Raw genomic sequence first — 26811 nt, forward strand, 5'->3', positions numbered from 1 at the left:
TACGACCATAACCTGATACGAAAACTAAAGGTTTTTTTGATTTCCTAAATAAACCTGTTACAAGTTTTTAAAAGCACGACACACAATTTTGAACCATGACATTTTCACTAAGAAACATCAAGAAATCGTCGTCTACAGAAATCGGAACTTGTATAAAAAAAACCTTTGGAAAGCCTTTATCCTCACAGCAGGTTCAATACATTCATGCATTACTTCATCACTTACTTTGTGAACGATGTTTCCCATACTGACTCGTTCCCAGATCAAGCCGTCGACAGAGTGGAAGATATTTTCAAAGGGTCATAAACTAACAAGATCAAAACCCTGCTTATAGCTATTGTCATGTGACCAATCTTCTAAGCGATTATAAGAAACCAAAGCAAGTAACCTCGTAAGCCTTTGCGGTTAAGCTGTCCACTTCGTGTGGGAATTATTCATGAAGTTTGCTTGTAGGCTGGGAAAAGACTCGTAGATGCCTTTACATGGCGTTGCATGCATGAGGCAAGCCATTTGCGTGATTAGGGTAGCTTTAAAACGAAAGCAATTCCTGTACTGTTGGCCTGCCCAGGGACCCATACTTTTACGATGAGTGCATTTTAGTTGCTTTGTACAAACGCAAATTGAAGCTAATTTTGGGACTCTTATGTACAGTTTTACCATATGTACCTTTGTACGATAAAGCATATTTCATACATACATGACATGAAAAACAGTCATGGATTTGCACTATGAGTTAATGAGATATGGACCCGATGGAGTTGGATTTGGAGAAAATGCGTATTTCTTGTTTCTGGTCGGTGATATTGACGTCAAACAGAAGAAGTGACCTTCGCAGTGAGACATCCAACATCAATCGAAGGATGGTGCAAAAGGACAAAATTTCAGTACTTTCGCTTTGTTTTGAACAAAACGTACAGAGCCTGACGCAGGGTAAATCATTTGTCAAGCGGCGTGATATGTTACCGTAACAAAAAACCTCAAAATAAACACTTTTTCTACGATTTGTTAAAAGAACGACCTATCATGAATTCAGGGTTCGGCAACGCCCGTTTACGCAAAAAATCTCATTTGGCGGCAGAACCAGTTTAAACCGGTTTTGTCTGGTCGACGTGCTTGCCAGAAGTTTGCAACAACTCAAGGGATAAGGCAGCGAAGACGCAAAATTCAAGCCTTCGCGCTGATCAATAATTTAAACGCGAGACAGACTGGCCTGGCAGCACGTACAGACACGTCATCGAGTCACGTAAACGCAAATGGTCGTGGCAAATTAAATGCCTTGCTTGAACACAAATGTAAAGACAATTGCTTAAGTCGTCTTTATGGTACCTATGCTGGTATCACTGTTAAAAGCCAATCATCTTAAAATGCCATCTTGTTGAACCCAACAAAACAAGCTCAAGTATCTGGCTGCGTGATCAAAATTTGGCTACTAATCTAGATTTAATCCAGTTAACTTCTTTTTCACCTATTTTAACTGAACTAGTATGATCATTAGGCATGAATAAAACGCTTGGCACCATACAAAGAAATTTTCTTCAACAGAAAAAAAAATACAAGTTTTGTCAATTTACAGCTCGTTGTCCTCATATGCTTTCTTCTTTTCCATAGATACTTTAAATGTAGTAAGAATACACTGCAGCATATGTGTCTATATGACAAGTACTGTGACGCAACCTAACACAAGCAAACTAGCAGATACCTTGCTTGCGACGATCCAAGATGTCTTCAAGTGGTGTGATTTGCTCCCAAGCTAACGGAAAATTCCCAAATAACGATAACTAAATTACAGCAATAGATAAACTATATTACATTTGTATACATCAACACAACGATATAGGACGGCTAGGGCTTACACCAAGCAAGGGACAAGAACAAATGGTCGATTCAATGCAAAAGCCCCAGAAGAAACAAGGTTAAAGAGACAGACGTGCTACGTGGCAGACAGGGCACTAGATCGATACTAATCTACTTAAAGCGTCTCCTCCAAGGCGCAACATGTACGAAAAATACCTGTTTTTTCACGTTTGTATGCAATACAGCTATAATTTTTACCTATTGATAACATTTCAAGCCATTGACCACACCCTCACAAAAAATATTCTTACATATGTTAAGTAAACCTTACATAACCACAATGTACTTGCAAAGCAAAACTTGCCTTTCTTTACATTACCAAGACTGTTTTAAGCCTTATTGAACAGTAAAAGGCAAAAAACTTTCGCGTGCGCATTTTTGCCGGCGATGGTCCAAAATAGGTTCTTTGTACAGCGCTGAAAAACACTCTGCAATCGTCATTTCCGGGTAAAATATGTAAACGCAAAGTCTTTGCACGCCAAGACATCGGGTTACTCCCTTTACCACACAGCGTACATGTTACCGAGCAAAAACACAAGTCATTTGCTCCTTTTCCACTAAACACTGGGCTGGCTTTTAGGCGTCGTTTTGTCCATTTCAACAAACTGATTGCTAAAAGCACTCTTTGAAAACACATTTTTTTCGCCATTTTGCTACAGTTAGTGCAACTGATGTGTCAAAATATGGAAATGAATTTTACCTTTGCAGCTATAATTAAAGGGTCAATTACTTATATTTCTAAAAGAATGCATTTTGTTGTCCGTTTGTGCAAAGATAAAGAAGCAATTGCAGATGAATAAAGACAAGACGACCACACAAAACAGTTTAAACACCGGTTGCACATGCTGTTGTAATGACTCAACCCTTAAATTGGCTCTATTCTGCCTGTTCGACTCACTGTTTTCGAAATGGCCTTTTTCAAGCAAAACACTCGACCAATAAGAAAACTTTTCTGACTCAAAAGGTATTAACCTGACAAGTGATCTGTCATTTCCATATTAACCTAAAAAGCGCAAACTCAGGGTGTAGCGCATTCGCTTGGTGTTACTCTGCTTAATTAACGACGCTTCAACGTAAAACACAGCCTGCTCCGTTTGCTCTAAAACAAAGCGCAATCAATACTACCCGTTATCTAACAGAAAGCCTGTATCGACCAGCACTCTGTTTAAAACAAAGCAAGCGAGGCGGCTTCGGAAAACAAGAAAAACAAACAAACACGGCCAAGTTGGCCTGGTTCATTCGGGATTTAGGTTTTAGTTTGTTTGCACCCGTTTTGGGGGTTGCAAGGCGTTTTTCCTCGCTAAACATCGTTCAGGACGCAGACAAATGAATCACGCAGAGACGAGGAGGCGCGACTAGGGAGGACACCGTATATGGTGATTTCATGAAGCTAACGACCCGCGAGACTGATAGGTTCCTACTGCTTTTTTTTGGGTGTGATTTTGCAACAGACAGGGCTTTTTATATACGATAACACAAACAAGATTATTGACGTAACCAACTTAACAACAGCTATACACTTTCTAAGAAAGAAAAACTATTCATTTGAGTTGACCGGTAAAAAATGCTTATCTTTTGAGGAGTCTTACCGTCAGCAGTTCCGTCAACACCACTGCAATGGTTAACATTCACAACAGGTTTTACGAAAACCACAGTTCACTCTTATAAACCAGCACACGACACAATGCACTCGCGAAAATAACATAATGCTGTGCAGATGCCTTTGCGTCCGGTTTACACAAGGACACCGAACTTTCAGAACTTACAAGCCATATATGACATCAACCCACGCCGATTCGTGTACGCGTGCTCACCGCAGAGCGGAATTACGTTTGCCGATCACACTAGCATCCTGTGATGACTGATGGAAAGTACGGTGCACGGCCCAGGAGGGGCATCGCTTAGTCATTACATACACCAAAAAAATTAGAGAACATACATCTCCGGATGTGTTATATGATAGATAAGGCTTACTAGTTTTAGTTAGCGGTTCTTAACTTCCACTTTTTTCGGTTTACTTTTTGGGTAATTCAAACGTCTTTTACATAACCAAGAGGTTTAGTCAAACCCACAAAAAACCCACAAAACTTTACCATCAGTAAAATAGTGCACATGCAAAATCAACACGTTTTGTGCTCAACAAAACAAAGGCAGTAAAGGCCAATCAATTAAGGTCAAAATTTAGTTATGAAGCTACTCTTCACCCCATGTTCTGTGTACCTAAATCCTAATTATGAAACACTGCATCTAACAAAGCGAGGCCATATCAACGCTTTATGTATGCCACTAAAGTCCTACTGCATCAATTTTTGCCCTATATGTCTGTCACAAAACTTCTGGGTGGAAGAATATTCCAACAACACAGAGCGTCTATCACAATAAGATGACAAACAATTACGCTTGTCCTGATCTAGCGACAGACTTTTCTATCTAAACGCATCTGCTCGTATTCAAATCACTTTTACGGTGTCTGCAGCGATCAGGCGGTACATCAATAATAAATCACAACGCAGTTTGGATTCGGCGCCGGTCCGACGTTGGACTATTTTATCACCGACGCCCCTCCAGGACTAGGTAGCGCCCCGCTGAATTATTTATAATAAACATACGAAATGGCTCGTTATCGAAAGTCGACGGCAAAACCAACAGTTGGCTGGGTTTCTGATGTCAAATTGTGCCATACTGATCACCGTGTAATTGCTAGGGCACCACATGTGAATATCTGAGACCAGGAGCGGATTTTAAAAGACTGTTAAGTGATGAACGTAGAAAACAATACAATTGGCTGCTATCGCTATACTAAGGGGATAAAAAGTTAACTTAATTCTTTGTATACTTGTGTAACTTTAATGAACTCACAAGTAGAGTGTACACAATCAATTGCTACTAGCCAATATGAACACCTAAAATTTAAACTGTTTAATTGCACCAAATCAAACGTACAAATATATATTTTAGTTGTTATTAATTTCCATATGCGCCTTATTAAGTTTCGTTTTATGGCTATAATTAAAGACTACAAATCTTGAACAGTTTATTTACAACTTAGATACACTGAACACGGACCTACAAAGCATTTCTGTCAGAAAACAACCAAAAAAGCTGTATTACTATACATGGAAGCTCTCAGGCAGTATTTTTAAACAATCGCAATTTGACAACCCTGCAGCAGCCTATGTATGGAGGTTTACCACTTTGAAAGGCCACACTTTGGCAATTGTAAAAGCAATAAGGTACACATGTCAACAGCGGATGCTGGATGCTTATGTATTCATCTTTGCATACAGCTAACTGCCAATCAGCAAAACACAGACACCACATACATGCATTATATATACGGAACACCTGAACTTAACAGAACGGTGTTCTATCACGTACACGTCAAAACATAGTCCAAACAAATTTCCTATTCTACATACATTTTGGCGAGTTTTGTTTAAATCCAGCAAGTCGATTGTTTTGCCTGTTTTTAAATGGCTTACGACTTAAGCAAACAAACGACCAGCTTTACCAAGTCTTGGAGTCGCTCTTAAAATGTTACGATTTCTTGTTTTTAGAGTAAATGCCACAGGCCTTTTCGGAAATTAAGGTCATTGACCTTGTTCCACCAACAAAGACACTCGCAAACCTAAATCCAATGCAGATTAGGGCAACTAACTAAAACTACAGTAAACATAATGCATATAACACTCAATAACATTTCCACTCAAAGCACACAAGCCATTTACGTTCATTCTACAAGGCGACTGTAGCAGTAGGCTGGGCCTTATTTTAGAAATTTCAAACTCAGAAAGGCATTGGAAACCGCACAACATACAAGGTGTCCACTTAAAACACACAAGCATTTTTACGTTGATTTTATAATACGACTGTACAAGTTGATTCTATGAGACGACTGTACAAGGCCGGACCTTAATTTGGAAACTTCAAATGGAGAAAGGTATTGGAAACTGAGTTGGTTTTAATCAACAAATATGTAAGGACGGTGTACAGGTTGGCTTTCATCCGGTGTTTAACTTCTAAAACAAGCTTGTCGAACAAGTTATAATGAACGATATGAGGGGCTTTCACCTTACGAACAGGCCTATTGACAGATGGCCTAGAAATACAAGCTGAGACTAATGTTTATTTCAGGATGTACGTATACCATTAAGCATCTGCTAATAGTCTATCATGCAAAGTATGTTGGTTTAAACCACAGTATAGCAAAGTAATAAAAAAGACCGTCGATAGCTATAGGTTAACTTAACTATTATTGAGCTATGCAGTGAAATGTTCACAACAAAAACATTGGTAATTTAAGTTTTTGTACACAACAACAGTCCACATCAAACATATCATTTTTGAGTCCACATCAAATATATCATTTTTGAGTCCACATCAAATATCAACAACCATGTTTCCTAGCAATATAACCTTACTTGTTATAAAATACATTGTCGCCCAAGTAAATTGACACATTTTGTTGTAACCAACAAGCAACATTATTATACAGTGTCCTACAATCATCTTTCTTCCATAGCATTTCAAACCACACAGACAAACCCATGCGTTTGGAGGATTGAATAATACAGTGGCATGGCTATAGAGCACGTATCTACAAAACGTGGTAGAGTATAGGGGCTATATATAGACGGATCGTCTTTCCTGTTACCAATGCTGACAATGATTTCGAATATCAATTTCGCTGAATACGCAATTCAGGTAGAAGGCCAACCCTAGTTCAGTTCCCAAGAAGCCAGTGATAAAGAGTGCAAAGAGGCCATTCTAGACACTACACGATTTTTGCTGGTATTTGACTACAATGGAAGTCTTAAAAACAATTCTTGTTATGACTTTTAAATAAGCTCATTTGTCAAATAAGTCTACATAAGTTGTGAGCAAGAAAAGAGGTTACCATGGCTGGACATTGGTTGGCAATGGTTATTGCTTTAGCGTTGAAAACGAAGGACATTATTTTGCATCTGAAGTGTAATAGTGTATAAATTGAACGATGAGCGCAGTTTTGCCTTGTTGCCTTTCGAGTTTCTAAACCGGCGTAAAACAAAACCAACTTGCAACACAGTTCACAACGTTATGGTGCACGACTATAGCTTGCTTCTGGCAAACTGCTTTCCTTAGGCTTGTGTTAAGCTATATTCAAGTTGTATACTGGATTAATACAGGCCTTCTAACTTGATATGCCGACTTGTGAATGTGATGGCACGCATCAGGCTGAACACCACTCCTGCAACTGGCAACACAATTCGAAGGGCCAAGGCGCACTTCTATAGCCTGCTGGTGGCAAAATGCTTCTTTAGGCGTGTGTAACGTTCTATTTAAGTTGTATACTAGCTTAATACATGCCTTCCAATTTCATAAGCTAACTTGTGAATGTGATGGCACGCATGAGGCTAAACACCACCGCTGCAAACTAGCCAAGGCTTCGCAGTTTTGTTGTTGTTCGAATGTGGAAGTGATCGAAGTCACGTGACAGGAAGCGGGTACGATGACGAAGACGGCGCTCGTTGCCAAGCGACAGTGATGTGTAAGAGGCCTTAAGCCGCAAGTTAGTACCTGCTTATATGCCACTAGTTGAGGTAAGATTCATGTAAACCAATGACAGTACCAAGGGTCATAATGTTTCTCATTAACGAATGTGTAAGCCATCATTGTAAAGAGTCTAACCTGTTAAGATGCACATAAATTCAAGTCTAACCTGTAAGGTAAGTCAATAGGACATGCAGTTACATAAGAAGGTGACTCATTTTTCATAGGCTTAACGAAAAAAAACACAATAGCAATGAGGCTAAATTGCAGTTTAAACCCATGAATGTGGCGTTATTTCTAAACAAGACGGGTTGTGTCTTGTGTTCTGAATTGGTACGTAAGAATTGGCAAGTGTTTTCAACATCATAGCCTTGTAGCAAGCCTATCAAATTAATAAATCACAGCGCAATAATTTCCAAATCACGTTTTTGGTTCCTGTTTCAACCTCTTTTTACGTCATGAGCGATCGAACTTGACGTCAGCGTTCGTCAATGACGATTATTGATTGAAAAACTTCGTATTTGCTGAATGTTGTGCGGTGGATACTCGACTTAAAGATGTCCAAAACTGGCATTACAGCCTGTAAGCCGACATTAGTTTGCCCAAATTTGAAACACAGGACAGTAAATCAAAATCACTGACGTAGAAATGACGCAAAAAGCAAATTTGAAGACAAAAATACAATCAAGAAAATGTATATTCAAACTTTGGCCATTCTGTGTGTCTTCAAGGCAACTTTCTCTACAGTATTCACATAAAACAGGAGCAGTTCTCTAATATACTGGGATTTGTTGTAGTAGATCATGGAATTAAAAGAAGCCCTTGCACAAGCACAGCATAGCAGGCTTTTTGATACTAAAAGAGAGTCGAGACTGGAGAGGGTGGCTTAAGCTTTCTAATGCAAATAAAACCTCTGGCACAGTGAGGTTTAAATCTATTAACAGCTCCCGCAATTTCCTGCCATGCTGCGGACGTGGTAAAATCATGGCTGCAAAAACGCCAAAATAGGCTCCATTTGCAAACACAAATGTCAAAATATGGTACAGTTTGCCTTAAACTCATGATTACGTGACCTAGAACTTGCAGTGTCATCCGAGAGAAATACCCAATTTTGACTAAAACAGGCATCGTAGTTCGCACTCACAAAACATAAAAATGTTAAAGTTTGCCTAAACTCATGATTTTGTGACACCAACCTTGCACTATCGGTATCATCCGACGAAATGATAAATTTTAACTACAACTGATAATTTCATAACACGAGCTTCGTATAAAATCATTAATCATGAAAATGACAATTGTACCTAAAACGCGCAAATTCGTCAAACAGGTTTTCTTTCAAACCAACGCCGAAAATCAACAACAAACAGCTTTAGTATCTGTCTTCGAGGACTTGTATAACACAAAGATAAGGTAGAAGTCAAAGAGAGAACGATACTAGCTCGTAAAAAATCAACATGGCTCAAAATTGCCGATTCAAGTCTCAAAGGAAACCAGTATAGGGCGCAATTGATAAGGAGGCAACCGCCGATCGACGAAGCGCGGTCACAGAAGGGAAAACGCCTTTTCCACAAATTCGCAAAAGGTGCACAGACCGATGACGTCATCTTGTTATTTACGCGGAATATCGGCGGTCAAATCCCGAGGGAGATACTGGCGCCGGTTTCTCACGGCTGGAAAAAAGGCGCAGCCGGCCTAAATACGACTAAAAAGCGAAACCGACGGCGATGGCTGGTGCAATAGCCTTTTGTGGGCTACAGGATGACGTCACATACATCTGAGCCACATATGGGTGAAAAAGGTTCATAGTGCAACATGCAGGACTGAGTCCCAAAATAACTTCAATACACTATGTGAGTCAACGGTAACTTTGATTTTTCTTTTCAAAACCGTTTGGTATTGATGTGGTGACTCAGTCTGTTTGACGTCCGATTTGATTTAAAGCAAGTTTGACTATGACTTTGTTTTAGGATGTGCTATTTTGTCAACTAATACCATGAAATAAATATACTCTGGCCTTTTGCAGTAGTAATCTGTGAGTTTTGCAGTAATCTAGCCTTTGCGTAGTGCCGCCCTTCTTAAACATATGGATAACTTTTACTTCCCAAGTTATAGATAACATGCACACAGCAAGAACGAAAACAATATGCTTGGCAGCAACAAGAACGTGTCTTACACGTTTTGGAGAACTTTACATCATAAATAAGGAGTAAGATGCTTCTGTCAAAGTAAACTTTAGTAGAATTTAAAGTGCATTTAAAACATACGTAATCTTTCTACGTTACAAAAACACCACTTTCAAAGGGTAGGTAAACAATAGAAACACGCCGACTGCTTACTCACAATGCAGGCAAACGTGTCAAAACCTGAAAATCGATGCGACAACCAGCGGACATCTGACATAGCTTACACCTACCACTAGGTGGTGTTCAAGAACAACCACCACCACATATAAACCGCTTTCCAACCGTTAGCAATAAATTGCCGGTTTGAGACCACATATCTTGTAAATTAAGTGCACTGAAAGCAAGTGCCTGTACTAAACGGTGTTTACTTTCCCATTGAGAGTAATTACATTTTGCTACCTATTTACACATAACGAGTATTGATTTTTGAAACATATACGACGTACGCACCTTCTGTGAAGGAACTCTCTGCACTGACGTCTGCGTTTTTGTCGATTCCGCTGCAATTGATTTGTACCTGAAGAACAATATGTTAAAATAAGTGGTGAATATGACTTCGTTTAGCAGACACATGCACATTTAAATTTTGACAATTTTAGGGGCTACCTAGCACAAATAACTAAGATTTTACAAAAACAAACAGAAAAGATGTAAAGTGCATTTGAAAAACGTACTGAACATTTATACTTTCATTTTTAACTTGTAGTCCAATGACAGGATCGCATAGAAATGATCTTAATATCACAAAGGACACAAAAAAGGAGAAGTTCACCCACCGTTGTAACCTGTCTTTTACACTTTCTTGGCCGATCATTTCTTCATAAACTGGTTCGTACGACTTTACTGTCTCAACGCGGGGCGAATCTGTAAATGCATTTGGAAGTAAAGTTTGAGTGAAATATCAGAAGTTTTCATGCAAATTTTCAAGTGAGTGACCAGTAACCTCGTTGTTGAGCTAATTCGTATGATAAACCGTTGCCAAAAGGAAAACAGTTAGGTGTTGGACGTTAATAAATAAACATAATGTGTTCCATAACGAAACACAAAAAAACAAAATTACGAAAATAATACCTGAAATGAAATTTACAATCAATGAAGAACGTTCAAACAACGTTCAAGGCTGTAAATTTCAAAAACACACCCATTCCTGCCATAAGTAATAAGACAGCGGACTCAACTGTGAAAATATGTTCACGGCATGAGCGACATTTGAGAGATGAAACTCATCAATGTTTCATGAACGTGATGAAACGATAAACGAAAAAAACAATCTATAAGGTTCGTTAAAATAGTTGCTAAATGTAGTTCAACTGAGTTCCTAATAAATGGGTTTATTAGGCTGAATTAGATTATTACTTTAATGCAAATCCACCATACACGGAGCTTAACTGCAAAATTGATTACTATAGTGTATCATCAGTTTAACAGGCTTTTAGTAACACGATTGGTAACTGATATATTTGATGGAAATTATACAGTATACTTAGCCGGATATTAGTGAATGTTGGAAACTGGAAACCTAACGAGTCATTTGCGAGTCATTCAAAGCATAAGGCTCATGGCTTGTATATATCAGTTGTGAATATTTCAATCAATTTATTCATTTCATGCCAAAAGTTAACAAACGGGAAAAAATCCAACATAAAATTAGTTATATTAAAGATAGGTCTAGAAGAGAATGTCACGGGTATGGGGAAAAATAAATACACAACAAAATTGGATGTATTGAGGACAAGTCTAAATGAAAATGTATTAATAAATGTGTCGATTTCGTTAGAGGGGGCCCATAAAAACGACTTCACAAAAACCAGTACTTTCGGTAGGAAGTCGGAAAACAATGGTCTAGTGAAGCATATGAATAAACAATCAATAAGCATTGTTGCGAGTGAACTAATCTGGTTAGCGGCGAATAGGCGACACGGAATAGCGGAAGTAATTGGTTGCGAACAATTTCCCAAGGGTCGAGGCCACAATATGCTTTAGCACAATTCCGAACAATCCAAATGTGAATTAATTGATTAAAACGATACGCCCATGCAAACTGATGGGAGACGTATTGGAACTCCGCTCTTTCTTAATTATCATTTGGTTAAACGAGACTGGTGTAATGAAGTATATGAAAAAAATGCAAAATGCTGAAATCAAGTTTGAATTTATGTTTTCACAAATTAATCAACAGTAGTGTAGAAAATGCTGAGGTCATTTCTAATGGAAAGGGCCCATCTTTGGACATATTCATTGAGTTTAAAAAAATTATTTGTACTCATAAATTTGCCTACAAAACAGCCTATAATACATACGACTTTTATGCAGCATTTGCTGGAGATGACTTTATGCAGCATTTGCTGCAATTTGCAAAAAAGGGTTTTACACACGAAGTGGCTAAACATTTACTTCCGAGGACTTAGTGTAAGTGACTATATTCAAACACCTTCATAATCTATCAAGATTAAAATTTTACTTAAAAAAGTTAACGTACTTATATATTAATATAGCGGGACAAAATGGTAAGGTCATATTTTTAAAATCGTTGCAAAGTAATCTCAACTTTGAACTTTTAAAAACACGAAAATGGCTGAAAACTGAGTCCAGAAAACTAGTTGGAACCAACCATGCAAAATAAAAAGCTAGATCTATTTCTGGGCAAAACACTTATCCATTTATCTACAGCAGCAGGTTTTGAAAAAAGCGACCGCCGTTCAAACTTTTATACAAACTTGAGTAGTGTCAAACCGACATACTCATATTAACCTCTTATCACTGACCATAAGTCAGTATCAAACAGCGTTTTCAATACAAAATTTAGCCTTACCGTCCCCTGGAACCAATAAAAGTTGTAGTTCCAGGTTTGTGCGCTGCGACAGATAAATCTTCATCTTGGTGGGCGCCATATTAATAACAGAGTTTACAGGTAACAAAGTATTTAAAATCGTTACTATCAGTACGCTGCAAACATAATGCCTTCATCAGCAAAATAATGAAAATTAACCTGCTACCGACCAGTAACATTTCTAGCAATGCCATCATGGTGAAATCAACACGCTGCTTTACTTCTGTAGTAGCTGCTCGGCGCTACTTAATAGTGACGCATTACGCACTTGGCTACAATAGATCAAGCTACTCACAAGTCATCAAAATGAAGCCACAAACAACGGGCAATTTTTAGCACGCATTAAGAGTGTTGTTGAACCTTACCAATAGCTTTGTTATTTGGGCAGGGGGGTTTCAACTAGAAAGCTACAGCCTAAGATGTTTTTGCAACGTCGAGCACAACAAGGGAGAATTTTAACAGACTTCGCATGAGTACAAAAGTTTTCTACGAACAACAACCCCATACATACAATACAATATACAATACGATTTCTGGCTTGGTCCTAGATAAAGTTCGATGTTTAAGGTACCGTTCTTCCAGCATAGAACAGTATCGTTTAATATGTTGTAAAGCACTTATACGAATCCTGGTAAATTTATTCTGGGAATCTTTCCCTATTCTCTTGCCATTGTCGCAACGATTTCCACCTTTCATTTTATAAATCACAAGTTCGGGAAATGTTTATTTCCAGGCTGAAATCAGTGTTGACAGTGTTGTAAAAACAAATTAATTTCGCTAAAAAGCATCTTCAGTGTCTAGAATGCACTTATACGCTTTACATTGTATTTCATTTCACTGGATGCGTTATAGGGATATCAACTAAAACACGATTCAAAAAATTTCAGAACATACCCAGATTCTAAACTCACTTAGGATACGTAACCTCTCAGTATCCGTTTAACCATACTGGTTTTATAGCGTATATAACGTCTACTCTATCATAATTATCCTGGAGCATTTAAGTTAAATTTCCAGAAAAATAAACACCAACCAATCATTATAAAATACCAAACAGCATAAACCTGAAACTGCTTTGAGGCAGAGCTATAAATCACTATCTGTACATAATATACACCTACGCTTGCTTTACATTGTAACAGTTCAGCCAAATAACATATAACCAACCTTCCAATTCAGCCTCAACTGCAGTAGTATTCGTCTCTTCTACTTCCCTCTTGATTTCAGTTTCCTTCTTCACAGTCTTCACAACCACAGGCGCCTGTTGAGTAAAACAAAAGCCCGGGATTAACGATCTGACCTGAGACTGCGATAGGTCGAAGATACAATAGCGGGAACAACAGTAATCAAAGCACGCCAAATTGTAACTATGTGTTCAATCAACAGTGCCTGATCGGCGCTGAGTGATAGTTGATATGTTGCGATGATATAATAAGTCGCTCCCACGCGAAATTTAAAGGGCCAACTATGCCTGGTATTTGGACCAAAATATAGGGGTTTGTGATACTTTAAGTTAAGGAGAGATTTGGTAGACCACAATTGCACGTGTTTGTTAAAAGTACACAGTAAACCTCGGTTAATTTGTTTGGTTTGGATTAAGCCAGGGGTTCCCAAACTTTTTTGGTCTGTGGCCCAAATGTCTATTTAATTGCGATTCGTGGCCCACCACGTGCTGTAAATTTGAGCACAAACAAAAAAATAACTCAAAAACAGGCGAAATTTTCCAGCAATTTATTTTTAATGAGATACATGCTCCTGAAATTTGGCTACAAGATTCAGAATTCTTTGCAAAAATTACGTTTTTCAAAACAAAGCGCATAACATCTACGGTATTACAAAACAGTAGAATCTATTTAAATGGCTCTGTGGCCCATTGAAAATGTCTTGGTGGCCCACTACTGGACCATGGCCCACAGTTTGGGAACCACTGGATTAAGCGAAGATCCGGATTAACCGATACCGTTTAGTTAAAGCCTAACCACATTACAAATCATGTGCACCTGAAGTTTTGTCCGCAATAGGCGAATATCCAGATTAACCGGATTCGGTTTAAACGAGGTAAACTGTATTTGTTATTTTGGACCAACTGTTAAAATTTTAAAACAAATACGAGTTCAACCAACACGGAATTGGCTGCAAACATCATGCATTTAATGTAAAAATCGTTATGACGCGTACGGGCATTAGTGTGTGTAATAGTGGCTTGTGCTTTTCGATACGATTGTGCGTATCGACTCGGTTTTTAAATCATAAGAAAGTAAAAACATAGTAACAGTTTAACTACGATTATGATAAACTTAAATCACAAATCGTTTGCAATGCCATAAAAAGTCACCTCGTTTGCCTAAGTTGCATATAGCCAACTTCCAAACTGCGTCATACATTTTAATACCATTCTACACAAAATCGATTTGCCCAATGTAGATCGATGTATGTTATATAATATGGTTAAAAAGGTCAAAGCAGGGTATTACGGGCGTCTCTTGATTAATAATGACGGATAAAGAGTGTTCAACTGATTGGATATTGTCCGTCAGTTTTATCGATCAATACATCAGCAAAAATGCGGTTCAAGGTTATATACCGTTGTAATGCGTTGTACTAATAGCGATTCTTGTCGGCAGTTGGAATTGATTAAAATTTCTACTTTTCGTACTGAATAAAAAAAGGAGCTAATGTACACACGTTGCACGTATAGGTTGCCAAGCTTATGTGGAAAGTATTTACAAATGATAAATAAAGAAACATTTTCCTGAAAAACTATACCAAATGCAAACTGTTTACGTTGAAAACTGTTTTACATTACAAGCGCAAAGTAGATCTGCTAATTTTCTTGAAGTACAAGCGTAAATATATAGGATTTGGGATGAATATGTTTCTAGTTACAAAGACAGCTTTGAAAAATATACAATTGTACGGCTGTTGTTAATGGTTTGGTGTCTACTTTTTTTCCAGTGATAAAAAGCGCCTATTTTTTTCATACCTTTGCCTTAGGTTTTGGTGCAGATTGCGGTTGTGCGTTTTCCGCGAGTTCAAATCTTTTCTTCAGCGCTCCAAGTTCCACTTCGTAATGTTCTTCTTCCACGTGATCTTCGGCGCGTACGATTTCGATTGGCTGCGCGTTTTCCACCGCTGGAGGCGCCACACTACAAAATGTTTTAGTTCTTAACATCGGCACATAACTAATTCAATCCAATAGTTACCCACAAGTTTTGCAGTGAAGACCATTTTCAGAAATGTATTTTAACGAACAAGTATATTGAAACGGTGAATACTACTATTACACTATTCAACTGAATTTTGAAGGTCAGATAAGGTCACACTTCCAGTATTACTAAACGACCTATATACTCCGATTACGACGCCTTTTAATCCTCGCCATTCCGAGGGTATTGGAGTATAACCTTTTACGCAAAAGCAATAGCTAACAGCAAATCATTTGGAGTATGACCTTTTACCCAAATTCGCAAAAGCAATAGCTAACAGCAAATCAAACAACCCTCAAAAACGGATTAAGTTAATTTATCAGACCAGTGTGGTCCAACTTTTTTACTTGCGGAATATTAAAATTCTGTTAACTTATACTTCGCGCGCCAGTGCCTAATAAATACAATTTCTAGACTCTAGAGATCAACACACCAAAATAAAACCTTAAAAAAGTACCGAATCCGAAGCCCAAGGCTATAATAATGATGAGGCCCGGCTCCAACTCTACCCAGAAGTAAAATCTTTGACTCTGCAAGCCTATTTTTCTGCTTGTTTTATAATCAACTTACGCTGTCGTTTTCTTCCTTGGTGTCACTGGCGTCACCAAGTGTTCGTCCTTGCGACCTTCAAATTGCGACTTAAGACTTGACAAATCAACAGATACTGCTTCAGACTCTACTCTTGGTTCCGAGGAATGGACACTGTTTTGCTGAACCACCTCATCTTCGAATCTGAAATTGCAAAAATCTTTTTTATGTACAACAGTAGACATATGTTATGATGTATTGTGGTATACCATTATAGTGTAAGTACATATGCAAGTTATTGTACGTATTTAGTCTTTATTATACTTTAAAATTATTTCGTGAGCACGCCTTTACAACAAAAAATGCTCTATTATGGAGGGTTTTAATGTTTGGACACAAGCTTTTAAATGCACAGATAGGTATGAAAAACTGGGATCGCCTTTAAATCATACTGTAGCAAGTCTGTTCTGTATATTAATATGTTTCTCATGCAGCGTATATCAATAAAAACAAACGGTTTTGAACAACTAATTAAGCGAGAGGATTTTATCCTAAGAAATCCGCATAACCAAAAGAAGAGGTCGTTTTATTGTGTGTTTTTTTCTAGAAGCGCGGTTCAGATTAAAAGACGCTATACGTTCACTTTCATAAAACCGCATTGTTTAAACTTTCAAGGATTGCTCTGTTGTTCTTCGGGGAAAGTCCGCCAATGCTGAGACTCGTGGGGAATTGTCATTAGTCATTACAAGACCAAATTGGAAAACCTAACTTTAGCTCTAAAGCAGGGGTGTCCAACCTTTTTGGCCAAAGGGCCACATGCGGTTTACGAATGATTGCGCGGGCCACTTGAGTGTTTACTGCTAATTTGTAATCTGTAAATGTATGTCCACATGTCCACGTAGAATATACTGTTAGCGTTTCTTGCTTTTTGTTTCTTATTTGGCATAATCTATATCAGTGCAGAGTGCGGAAGATATTTCACCGCTAAATGCGTTTTTGGCGAGTGTTTGATACCAGATGTACATCAATGAAGCAAGAAATATTACTGACTGACTCTTGAAGCAAGAGTAAGATTGTGACGTAACAATGCAGAAATTGTGATGCGTAAAAATGTGCATTGTGATGTAATAAAAGTAACTTGAACAGTTGTGTAATACTCTATTGACAAAGAAATAAAGCAAACAATAAATGCCAATCCTCGGAATGTAAGATCGCCATAAATTGAGAAAGCGTTAAAGTTCATAATATAAGTCATTTCGAAAAATATCGCGCGGGCCACTGAGAACCTTCCTGCGGGCCACGGGTTGGACACCCCTGCTCTAAAGCAATATTTCCCATTTCTAACCAACTTTTATTTTACAGCACAGCATTACCAAAGTTCATTTAATTGTTTGTTTTGTTTTCATTGATCATTTACTTACTTTACTTGCTGTTAAAAAGACAAATTTAAAATTGCATGAGAGGGATACGATCTTTTTTTTAGGCACATACGACACTCTTGCTGTACTTAAACCGTTTGAATCCAAATTTGGAACCGTATTGTTATTTGACATGACGCAATTATTTGACATTTCATTTAACTTTTCCCTTTTTATGGACATACAATCGACACTGCATAAGCGCAAACGGTTAAGCAAATCATTAACTTGTACCAGGGGGTGATTGTGGCCTTATAGCATCGACAAATACGTCATATAATACCGTATAAGCCCATTCATTAGCACCTGCTACACACACAATTGTGTGAAACGGTTGTAACGATGAAGTAACGGTCCACAAATAGGACCCGTATGAAAAGTACCACTTAATCAATTACTCAACACCCTCGTTTAACAGTAGAAATGCACTTGACACTGGTTTTGTGGGTTCAACTGAAGGAACAAGATGTCGTTATTAGAGGTTAGACAGCACCAAGAGTGTTAGAACGTCGTTTGGTGCCGTTTTAGTAAACCACTTTGTACGTGTGTGATGGTGATGTACTGATATAATGGTACACACAAGGCTAGTACTTTGACGGTAAATCGACATTCAGCGTGTAAACTGTGAATGGACGTTTTACAACAGAGTACGATAATGTACAACAATAATTAGACAAGAACATTGGGTGTTTACTGTTGGTTTGATTCTACCATTACAAATATGTTACCTACAGTTTACAAATGATGTTTTGTTTAATGTTGTATGTAACAGAAAACAACAATTCAACTTCTGACAAGTTCAAGTCTACTGACATATTGAGATAAACGAATTCTTAATCGACTCTTACACACCAAATACCACACCGAAATGTCATGCATTTCACCCCAAACAAAAAAGGTCATGCTTTGGTGGCAACAGGCTTGGTTAGTCAAGCAAATGGATGCATTCATCATGCATGATTGTGTAATGGTGCATAAACTTAGCAAATGCACCTAACACACAAAAACTTTGTGAATAAAATGTAGGTGAAAAAAGTAAACATGATATACAACATTGACTATTCACAAAAAGTGATTGTTTTGTTGATGATAAAACACTATTAGTTCTCGGTTCTTAATATGTAAAATATAAAGGTGTGTATGCCTATACATATAGTATTAAACAGTAGGCAGTTATTTTAACAAGCACCTGGTTTTTTTCACCACCTTTTTTCCTTGCTGCTTTTTGTTAGTGCTACCCTTGCCCCTGTGTGGAACAAGAAAGTTAATTCAGTTAATCAACACCGCAACATGCACACTGCAAACTCATGCTGTTAGTAATGGCCAACAAAATGGTTAAAATATGAGTTTATGTGTGATAGTTAAAATGAAAAATATGTAGAAAAATCAAGTTAGAAAATCAGCCAAACATTATTGTATCATATAAAACAGTAGATTTTTTTTATATTTGTAAGTTTCACTGTATTATAGTTGTATTCAAAAAAATATGTGTCAAAAGTACAAAAAAACAGTATTACTTTCAAAATTCAAATTGACACTCTCTACTTATTAAGCGAAGATGGAAATTATTTTAATAATACTTGATAACAAAAGAAAACAGTTTAATTAAACCATATAGCCATAAAGGGCTTGTTTCAAATCCACTTATTATGAATCATGTATCAACAAAGCCCCATGTAAGGTTAATATCCTGCAACATTCGATTAATAATGCAGCAAAGACGTTGGCAAAACAATTAATATACTGCAATACGTCAGAAAGCAATAAATTGCATTGAAGACATGCATAATACATGCAGGCAAGTACATGTGATAAAATATTTAGTGGATAAAATTACAACAGAACTATCACCAGGCTTTGTAAAAAAACAACATGCCTTTTAATGAAAAATATATAGGAAGTAATCAATAGCCAAGTACATACTATAACGGAGGTTCAGTTAAATGTTTGAGATATTTCCATTTTGTCCTAGTAATGTTACATACAAATTTGTCTGACGAATCAATTGATTTTGCTTTACTGTTGTTGTAGTATGATGTATGATTTTAAGCACAGATGTTTTTGCCATACCTTGAAACTTGTTCTTGTATAGCTGCTTTCGACATTGAGTTCCGTTTGGGTGACTTTGGTTGTATTACTGAATTCTGAAAAAGAGTATTTTTGACATAAATTGTTTAATTTAAAATATTTTTTGTTTAATTTATACAAAGAGTTACTAAAAGCTCAAGCACTTCCAAGTGCAAGTTTGAAACAAAACAATGAAAGTACATTTTAAAAAACCAATAACTTACAACAAATGTAAATGACAACAGCATTACATTTTTTAAATATAATGTAGATAAAACATAATGAAGTGCCACAATATATTAGGTTCAATGCAACAAACTTAAGGTTACAACAAACTAAGTGTAAAACAAATAAAAGTTGAAAACAAAGATATACATAACGAACAAAAAATTGGCAAGAATACTAACTGAAAGTCTGTTACATTTTTTTGCTCATGATATTAAGTATGCATGCAAACCAAAAAAACACAGAGTTTGGGTTGCATTGCTTACCACAAACAAGAAGTGGGTGCAAACATGAGGTTCTTCAAATTTTACAAACAACCTTCGAAGCCTGTTACTTTTAAACCTGCGACTAGGCCAGCTCATCACTCTTGGCTGTTTTAATCCCAAGCAAGCAGACAAAAAATAAACATTTCACCTAAAATCGCACTTTGTATAGACTGCTGGTCTGGGCGTACACAGATCAAGAAGCATTGAGTCAATACATAGCTGAGTATATCACTATAATCGACTGGTAATATCAATGCATTACAGACATCAGACATGAAGGATTTCCTATACTTCCATGATTATTCCTAGTAACATAGGCATCAGAATGAAAGATTATGAAGACGTTGCATGTGTTGTTGTACCGAAATGCATTGGTTTAACATGGGTGTTATCACTGACAAAATTGGTTGCAATAAAGAGTCAGTTTTGCCCCTAATATTGACCCAAAGTTTTACAATTTTAAACAGAACAAGTTTGGTAAAAATCTGTCAAATCGAATGTTCTTTAGTAGATACGTTGACATAGCTAGGTCTGTGTTTTAGCAAACAATTGCAGACAGCTGCTGTATATTGGATCACCAATCACTCATTTCAGGTTCAAATATAGCAGTCGGATTTAAAATCTAACATGTTCTACAATTCTACCTTTGAAGCAGATTCAAATTGTGCCTTTAATTTTCCCAACTCCACTTCATATGGTTCTTCCTGTTGCTCTTCTCTATTTACAGGCACTGGAACTGAAAACAATACAAATGTCAATGGGGCTAATGAAGACTAAACTAGTGTATTTTAACTCATGGCATATCTAACTTAGCATCATTTTCACCTTGGGTTTAAGGGGGCCTAAAAAGGCAAAAGTTTGTGAGCAGGAGTTTAGATAAATTTACAGTGGGGTTGGAGCCCTAATATATTTATATAATGGGTCTGCTGTTGCTAAAAGCTTGGGAGTTGGGACCCACTTTAATACTTTTATTGTTATTTTAATGGCTGCTGTAATACAGACCTTTGCCGAAAAAAGGATGAGAATACCTGATGAAGCTAACTTACCTGCATTGCCATCTGTAGATGTCATGCTATGCCTTTTGCTCTCTTTGGCTTTTGCTGATGGGGTTCTCTGTATTGGTGTGGGGACAGGGGCAGCAGCTGCTTTGCTCTCGAACTGGGACTTCATTGATGTAATATCAGGAAGCTCATAGTCTTCTACAACCTAATGAGAAAATTGTAAGCATTAACACAAAAAAGTATATGAAGTGTTTCAAACAAATCATGATTTTGCCCACTAGCATAATCACATTTACGTATTTTGCAGGTGGGTTGCCAACCATTTGGGGCTTATAACTCTTTTTGTAATGACTGTAAAACACATGCATCACAGAACTATTTTTAAACACTATTACGACTTAAAACAACTAATAACATTGTTTACAGGGTTCCTTTGGTATATGCAGCCAATTTACCACACTTGCAACGAATATACAAACGTTGCATAATTTGAAATTCATATCTCTATCTGGCATTTTCAGAGTAAAACAGGCGCCAAATTCCATACTTTTTCAAGTTCTTTTGCAAAAGTTGGCCTTTTTCAAAACTTTTCCAGGCCTTAAAAAACACAAATTTAAATTCCATAACTTTTCCAGGTTTTCGATACCCCGGGAACCCGGTGTTTAATAAAGAAAAATATATTATGTCAATTTGCCAACCCTAAACGAAGAACAACTGATAATTAGGCATTTCCCATTCTAATGGATGTTCAAATTCAACATGTCGCTTTTAACTGCACATGGTTGCAATAGGAAGGTGTTAGCAATTTTACACAGGGAATGCCTTGGAAATAGACACCATACTTTAGGTTACTATACATTTATCACATTGTTACATTAATAACTCTAGTTTATGTTATAAATATGACTAAGTTTTGGCTGTTGTTGGGGACTTGCATGGTATGAATCACTCTGCAAGTGTCAAACTTTCAATACCAGTTGCATGTAGCGCCACCCTGGGGAGTCAAAGGAGACATTACATCACTTCTGTTTAAACACAGCTTGATCATTGATCAATCAGTCTCTGCAAAACTTTTACCAATAGCCTTTATCAATAGAAAGGCAAACAAAATGTTCACTCTGAATAGGACCAAAAAATAGTAAAAGGCTTTCTAATGAAAAGAATTGTTAAAATTGTAGGTATTTCTCAAAAGTTGTTTAGAAATATGTCTAATGCAAAAGTGAATGTAATGCAAAACAAAACAAGAAAAGTGTAACATTTTGAAGTGTATTTTAACAGGACTTTGGGGGTAGCGTCTTGCAAAACTGCAAAAATTTTGGTAGTTGCACATTACATGTTGTTTTTTTAAATGCCCATAAAACAATATTTCCAACAATTACCTCACACCAAATTCATAAAAGTCTTTTTATAGACAACACAAACAATATTTTATCAAAACAATCCATTTTCTACAAAAAATAAACACAGAGCATAATGCACAATGCACTTAAAACTACATTCCAGCCGTTCATCGTAAACGCAACAACACGTGTCACCACAAACATCCTTATAAGGGTAGACGCGTTGAAAGTTTCACGGAGCTTTAGCCAGAAAATAGATACCTTGAAAATCGGCCCGTGTTGGCAAAAGTAAATAATGCGCAGCCTGCGCAAGCGCCCTTGTATGATTGCTGGGTTTTAACGGCAAGTCTAGCCAAAACATTAAGACGCGTTACTGTTGGACATTGCCAATAATGTCATCAAACACTGTTCTTATTTGCACAGCTAGCTTTCAATGGAAATGTGTATGTTGGGAAGAAAAAATCATTTACTTCTTCTACAACACAAATGCGCACAGAAACCAAATGTCATGCTTCAGTTGTTTTAAATTTTTTCAGTTTAATATCAAATAGAAATATCCGCCGTTCAAAACTTACTGAAAAAGTACAAGTATAATATATATAAAGGTCAACACCTAATTTCGAATTTCTGACCAAATTTATAATATTTAAATGTACTGTTAGAAAGTAGGCAGACGCATATACGCTAATAAGTCGGTTGTGGCAATTGAGGGTGACAAACCAATAACAGTGCGGCTCTTATAGTGTGGGAAATACGTGTCACTAGACAACATACGGGTTGGGAGCCGGAACTTAGTTAGTGATAGGGGCACTTGAGTTATTTCGACTAATCTCCAGTTTGCCCGGCGGCAACGCAATTTAGAAACATACTTAGCAAAATTGTTGTGCGTAGAAACCTCGAAATGTCTTAGGACAAGCGGTTTTGCAGCCGGCGAGTTTGAAAATGTGTTAGTGTCCCCTATATAGGTTTTTGGGTCTTGATGAAGTAAGTTTGCACAAGCAATGCACGTTTTAACCAATTTAAACAGGTCAAAAACACTAAAATCTAAACAAATGCTTGGAGATCGGCACTTTGAATTTTCACTGTGAATGAAAAGGAACGAATATCTAGTTTCAAAAATGTAAACAATACCAAACTCAAACCAGCCGATTGCGAAAAAACATGAAACTTAATACCGCACTTACGGCAAAGTAATCAATTGTTTATTGCGAACTTCATACCACATTCCAAAACGTCACAAAAATACACATTTAATCTCAAGTGGACTTGGCCCAGTTAACAAACATACGCATAGCTCTTGACCTACGTCACACCTTCCATATTCGGTCAAAGACAAACGTTAATGTTTTCTGCTTCGCTGTGATAGCATCCATTGGCCTGGATTCCGATACGCTAAGCGTAAATCAAGGTGTAAAGTAATGATGTGAAAATCAGATAGGCATATAGGTACGAATTCCAAGCTGACACACCTTCGCTTAGTGTAAAGACTGGCGTAGCCAAATATTTGCCTTACCGCGTACCTGTAGATAGCGGGGAAGTCTACTGCACTGTGATTTACGTTTAACTGAGCGTGCAAAGTATAGCTGAGTTTGCAACATATTAACTGGATGCCTGGGTGCCATAAAAACGAATATCACTGCGCTATTTGCGTGCAGATAAAGTATTTGATAACTGACCTTGATATTTATCATTATTTAGTGTAGTTTAACATCAAATTGAATTGAACAGAATTCAACATTAATTTCAGGAATATACAAACCAAAAGAAACCTGTGGTGCTAAAAAAACAGCGATTGTTTTAAGACGTGTGCACTAAGACGTATTTAATACACACAAGCTCTGTGGCAGTTGATTTTTAATTAAACTTTTGGTACCTTGACATGTATAATTGTGATGGTCAACTAGAAATAGTTTTTGGCCAACGTTTTATCTCAAAGAGTTTAAAATCGTAGCTAATGTTTGTATTATGTCCTATGTCAAATTTCTAAATGACAAAAGCCAATGAAAACATTAATACAAACACCAGACATTAGTAACTATTATTGTTTACACACACGGTGATTATTGGTCATAAAACGTTTTCCAAATTAGAACACCACTTTTTTAAATGAAGTCCAACGTTTTAATGGATTGTTGTTGCCGTTTAAAATCAAACCAATTTTTCCCACGAAGAACGTTTACCGTTATGAGGAATCAATAACAAATCGTTCTGGTTATTAAGCATGTCATAGGGTTCTGCTTGCGAGGCCAGTTGTTCTTGTCGTTTAATTACATAATCTAGGTCTTGAATCGATCTAGAAGTGCAATTATCGCCAAAGGATATAGATCTTTTACAGCGCAAGAGGTCAAGTAACTATAGCGGTGCCCGTACAAACGATTACCTTTTCACAACAAAAGCGTGATTATAATAGAGTGCGTATGAAAACAAATCGTTTGCCCTACAATCAAAAAGCATAGTTTCGTAATTAATTGGGTCACAAACTAATATTTGAATCGAAGCCGTTGCCGTGTGCCAGGCTCTACAATCCGTAACATTTTGTAGGGCGGAAAAAATTGTAAGATTAAAGTCTCAATTTTTTTTATGTATATGAGCAGTGTGTTTTTAAGGTGTAAAATTTCTCCAGCGGTTTCCCGAATAAGCAAATATGGCTATTTTTTGGTATTTAAATGAAACACTTGCGGTCTCTTAAAACTACTTAGCGGTCACCCAAACCAAACCTTAAAAAAAACCTGTATATGAGATAATAGTTCTTTGCGAAAAAAATATATTACATAGTAATAGTACTGTTACTAGACTAATACGCAGTTTGTAGTGTCATAATTTATACAACGTCTCAGCGAAAACGCGCAACAACGAACTTTTACTTATATGTCTAAAAAGAGTTGCACGACTGAATGTGTGGCATTCGTACAGTGAAAGTTAGAATGCCAACGACGCACGCGGCATCAAACATTTACAGCGTTTTTGTACGCGGTTTCGTCCCTATAAAGCTTTACGCAGTAATACATGGTTTGGACATTACCCGGATTTAAGCTTAATCCCCATAAAGCATCTCCAGAATATACTGCACAGAGAGGCGTATGTGGCATTTAACAAATGAGCAGCATTGGATATTGGCATTTCAGGGCTTGTAACACAAAACTAGGGGCTCCAAATAGAGTTTTGGCCCTGTGCCAAAGGCATTCCAATGGGGTGGCTAGCATCAACTTTTCAGTACTTCAAAAATCGTCGATGCCAGATGAATGGCCATATGGGCAGCACTGTACCAACATATTGATAAAACTTGTTCCACATGGGCACACATCGTTTCAAGAGGTACCATTGCCCGTGCAAAAACTTTTTTGTCACACTACTGAGCTTGGTATTGTAAAATCGTTCATATAACAGAACTAAAAAAACTTAAAACATTTTAACCAAACTTTTTGACAAGCAAAATGTACATATTGGGCTTTTTTAGGCAATAAACACACAAACATGGGTTTGTAGTAACAAGACAAGTAAGTTTTAGTCAAATTTCAATATAATGTGCTGCACTGTTTTTAATTGTGTTAGAAAAACTGTTGAATGCACGAAAATTGCCTTCAGGATCTCCAGCTTCATGGTTAACATTTCAGATACTGTATCAAAGCCTTATATGAGAAATACCTTACCTGTTCATCTGCTCGAACTACTTCTGTGGTTGCATTTTCTGATTGACTTGGAAAACGGTTTCTATTTGTTGCAGATGTAGGTGTTACAGGCGATTTTGGAAACAAGTAGTTGGTAGAACCAAGGTCAGCTTTTGAGCTCCATAATTGACGAGTTCTAAAGAAAAAGTAGCATTGTTATATATATAATGGAATTATTTACAACAGGCTCTACCAACTAATAAAAAGCTGTGTTGCAATAGTACAAACAATATATAACATTGGACTTACTTGTTTAAGTTATTCAGAATACTATCTTCTTCCTCTGGCAAAGAGTCTATGCTAGACATTATTCCAATGAGAGCATCAACAAAAACGACAGAGAAGATTTAAGTGCTGTCAATAAACAGAGCAGTATCTAATTCCAAATGGATCTGCACTACCAATTGCAGATTTCCCTAAAAAGCACAACCCTAGCTGAGAATCATAAAACAAAAAATATAAAATATTTATCAAACAAATTTAGTAAAATTCATACTTAATGATTAAGAAAAGTGGTCTCTATTCTGTCCAGATATTCCAATTCTTGTTGAATTATTGGAAAAATACACATTTTGTGCAGACAATACTATTCAATTTCAAAACAACTGAAGCACAATAAAGTACAAAACAGCTATTATTTCAACTGGTTTAGCTGACTTACCAAGTTGAGCAAGTATGGACTTAAACTTACCC

The 26811-nt window shown here is 37.1% G+C and overlaps 1 protein-coding gene across 6 annotated transcripts in view; it reads right to left on the reverse strand.

Annotated features, from left to right (window-relative positions):
• LOC145217733 (uncharacterized) overlaps positions 1-26574 on the reverse strand; it is a 40698-nt gene extending 14124 nt beyond the window's left edge. For 4 of the 6 annotated variants that reach the window (XM_080085070.1, XM_080085069.1, XM_080085068.1 and 1 more), the window contains exons 1-11: positions 26368-26574; positions 26101-26254; positions 21156-21315; positions 20754-20845; positions 19622-19695; positions 18741-18797; positions 16176-16337; positions 15383-15545; positions 13567-13660; positions 10346-10433; positions 10020-10086 (exon numbers count right to left, since the gene is read on the reverse strand). In XM_080085070.1, the coding sequence (XP_079941196.1) occupies positions 10020-10086; positions 10346-10433; positions 13567-13660; positions 15383-15545; positions 16176-16337; positions 18741-18797; positions 19622-19695; positions 20754-20845; positions 21156-21315; positions 26101-26254; positions 26368-26426 (1170 nt within the window). In that variant the 5' untranslated portion in view covers positions 26427-26574. Of the gene's footprint in view, positions 1-10019; positions 10087-10345; positions 10434-13566; positions 13661-15382; positions 15546-16175; positions 16338-18740; positions 18798-19621; positions 19696-20753; positions 20846-21155; positions 21316-22084; positions 22109-26100; positions 26255-26367 lie in introns of those variants that run through there. The other 2 variants (XM_080085071.1, XM_080085073.1) reach the window with 2 other exon arrangements.
• Between the last annotated feature and the right edge of the window lie 237 nt (positions 26575-26811).

This window comes from Phallusia mammillata, chromosome 3 (assembly GCF_965637545.1).
Source record: "Phallusia mammillata chromosome 3, kaPhaMamm4.hap1.1, whole genome shotgun sequence".
Taxonomy (NCBI): Eukaryota; Metazoa; Chordata; class Ascidiacea; order Phlebobranchia; family Ascidiidae; genus Phallusia; species Phallusia mammillata.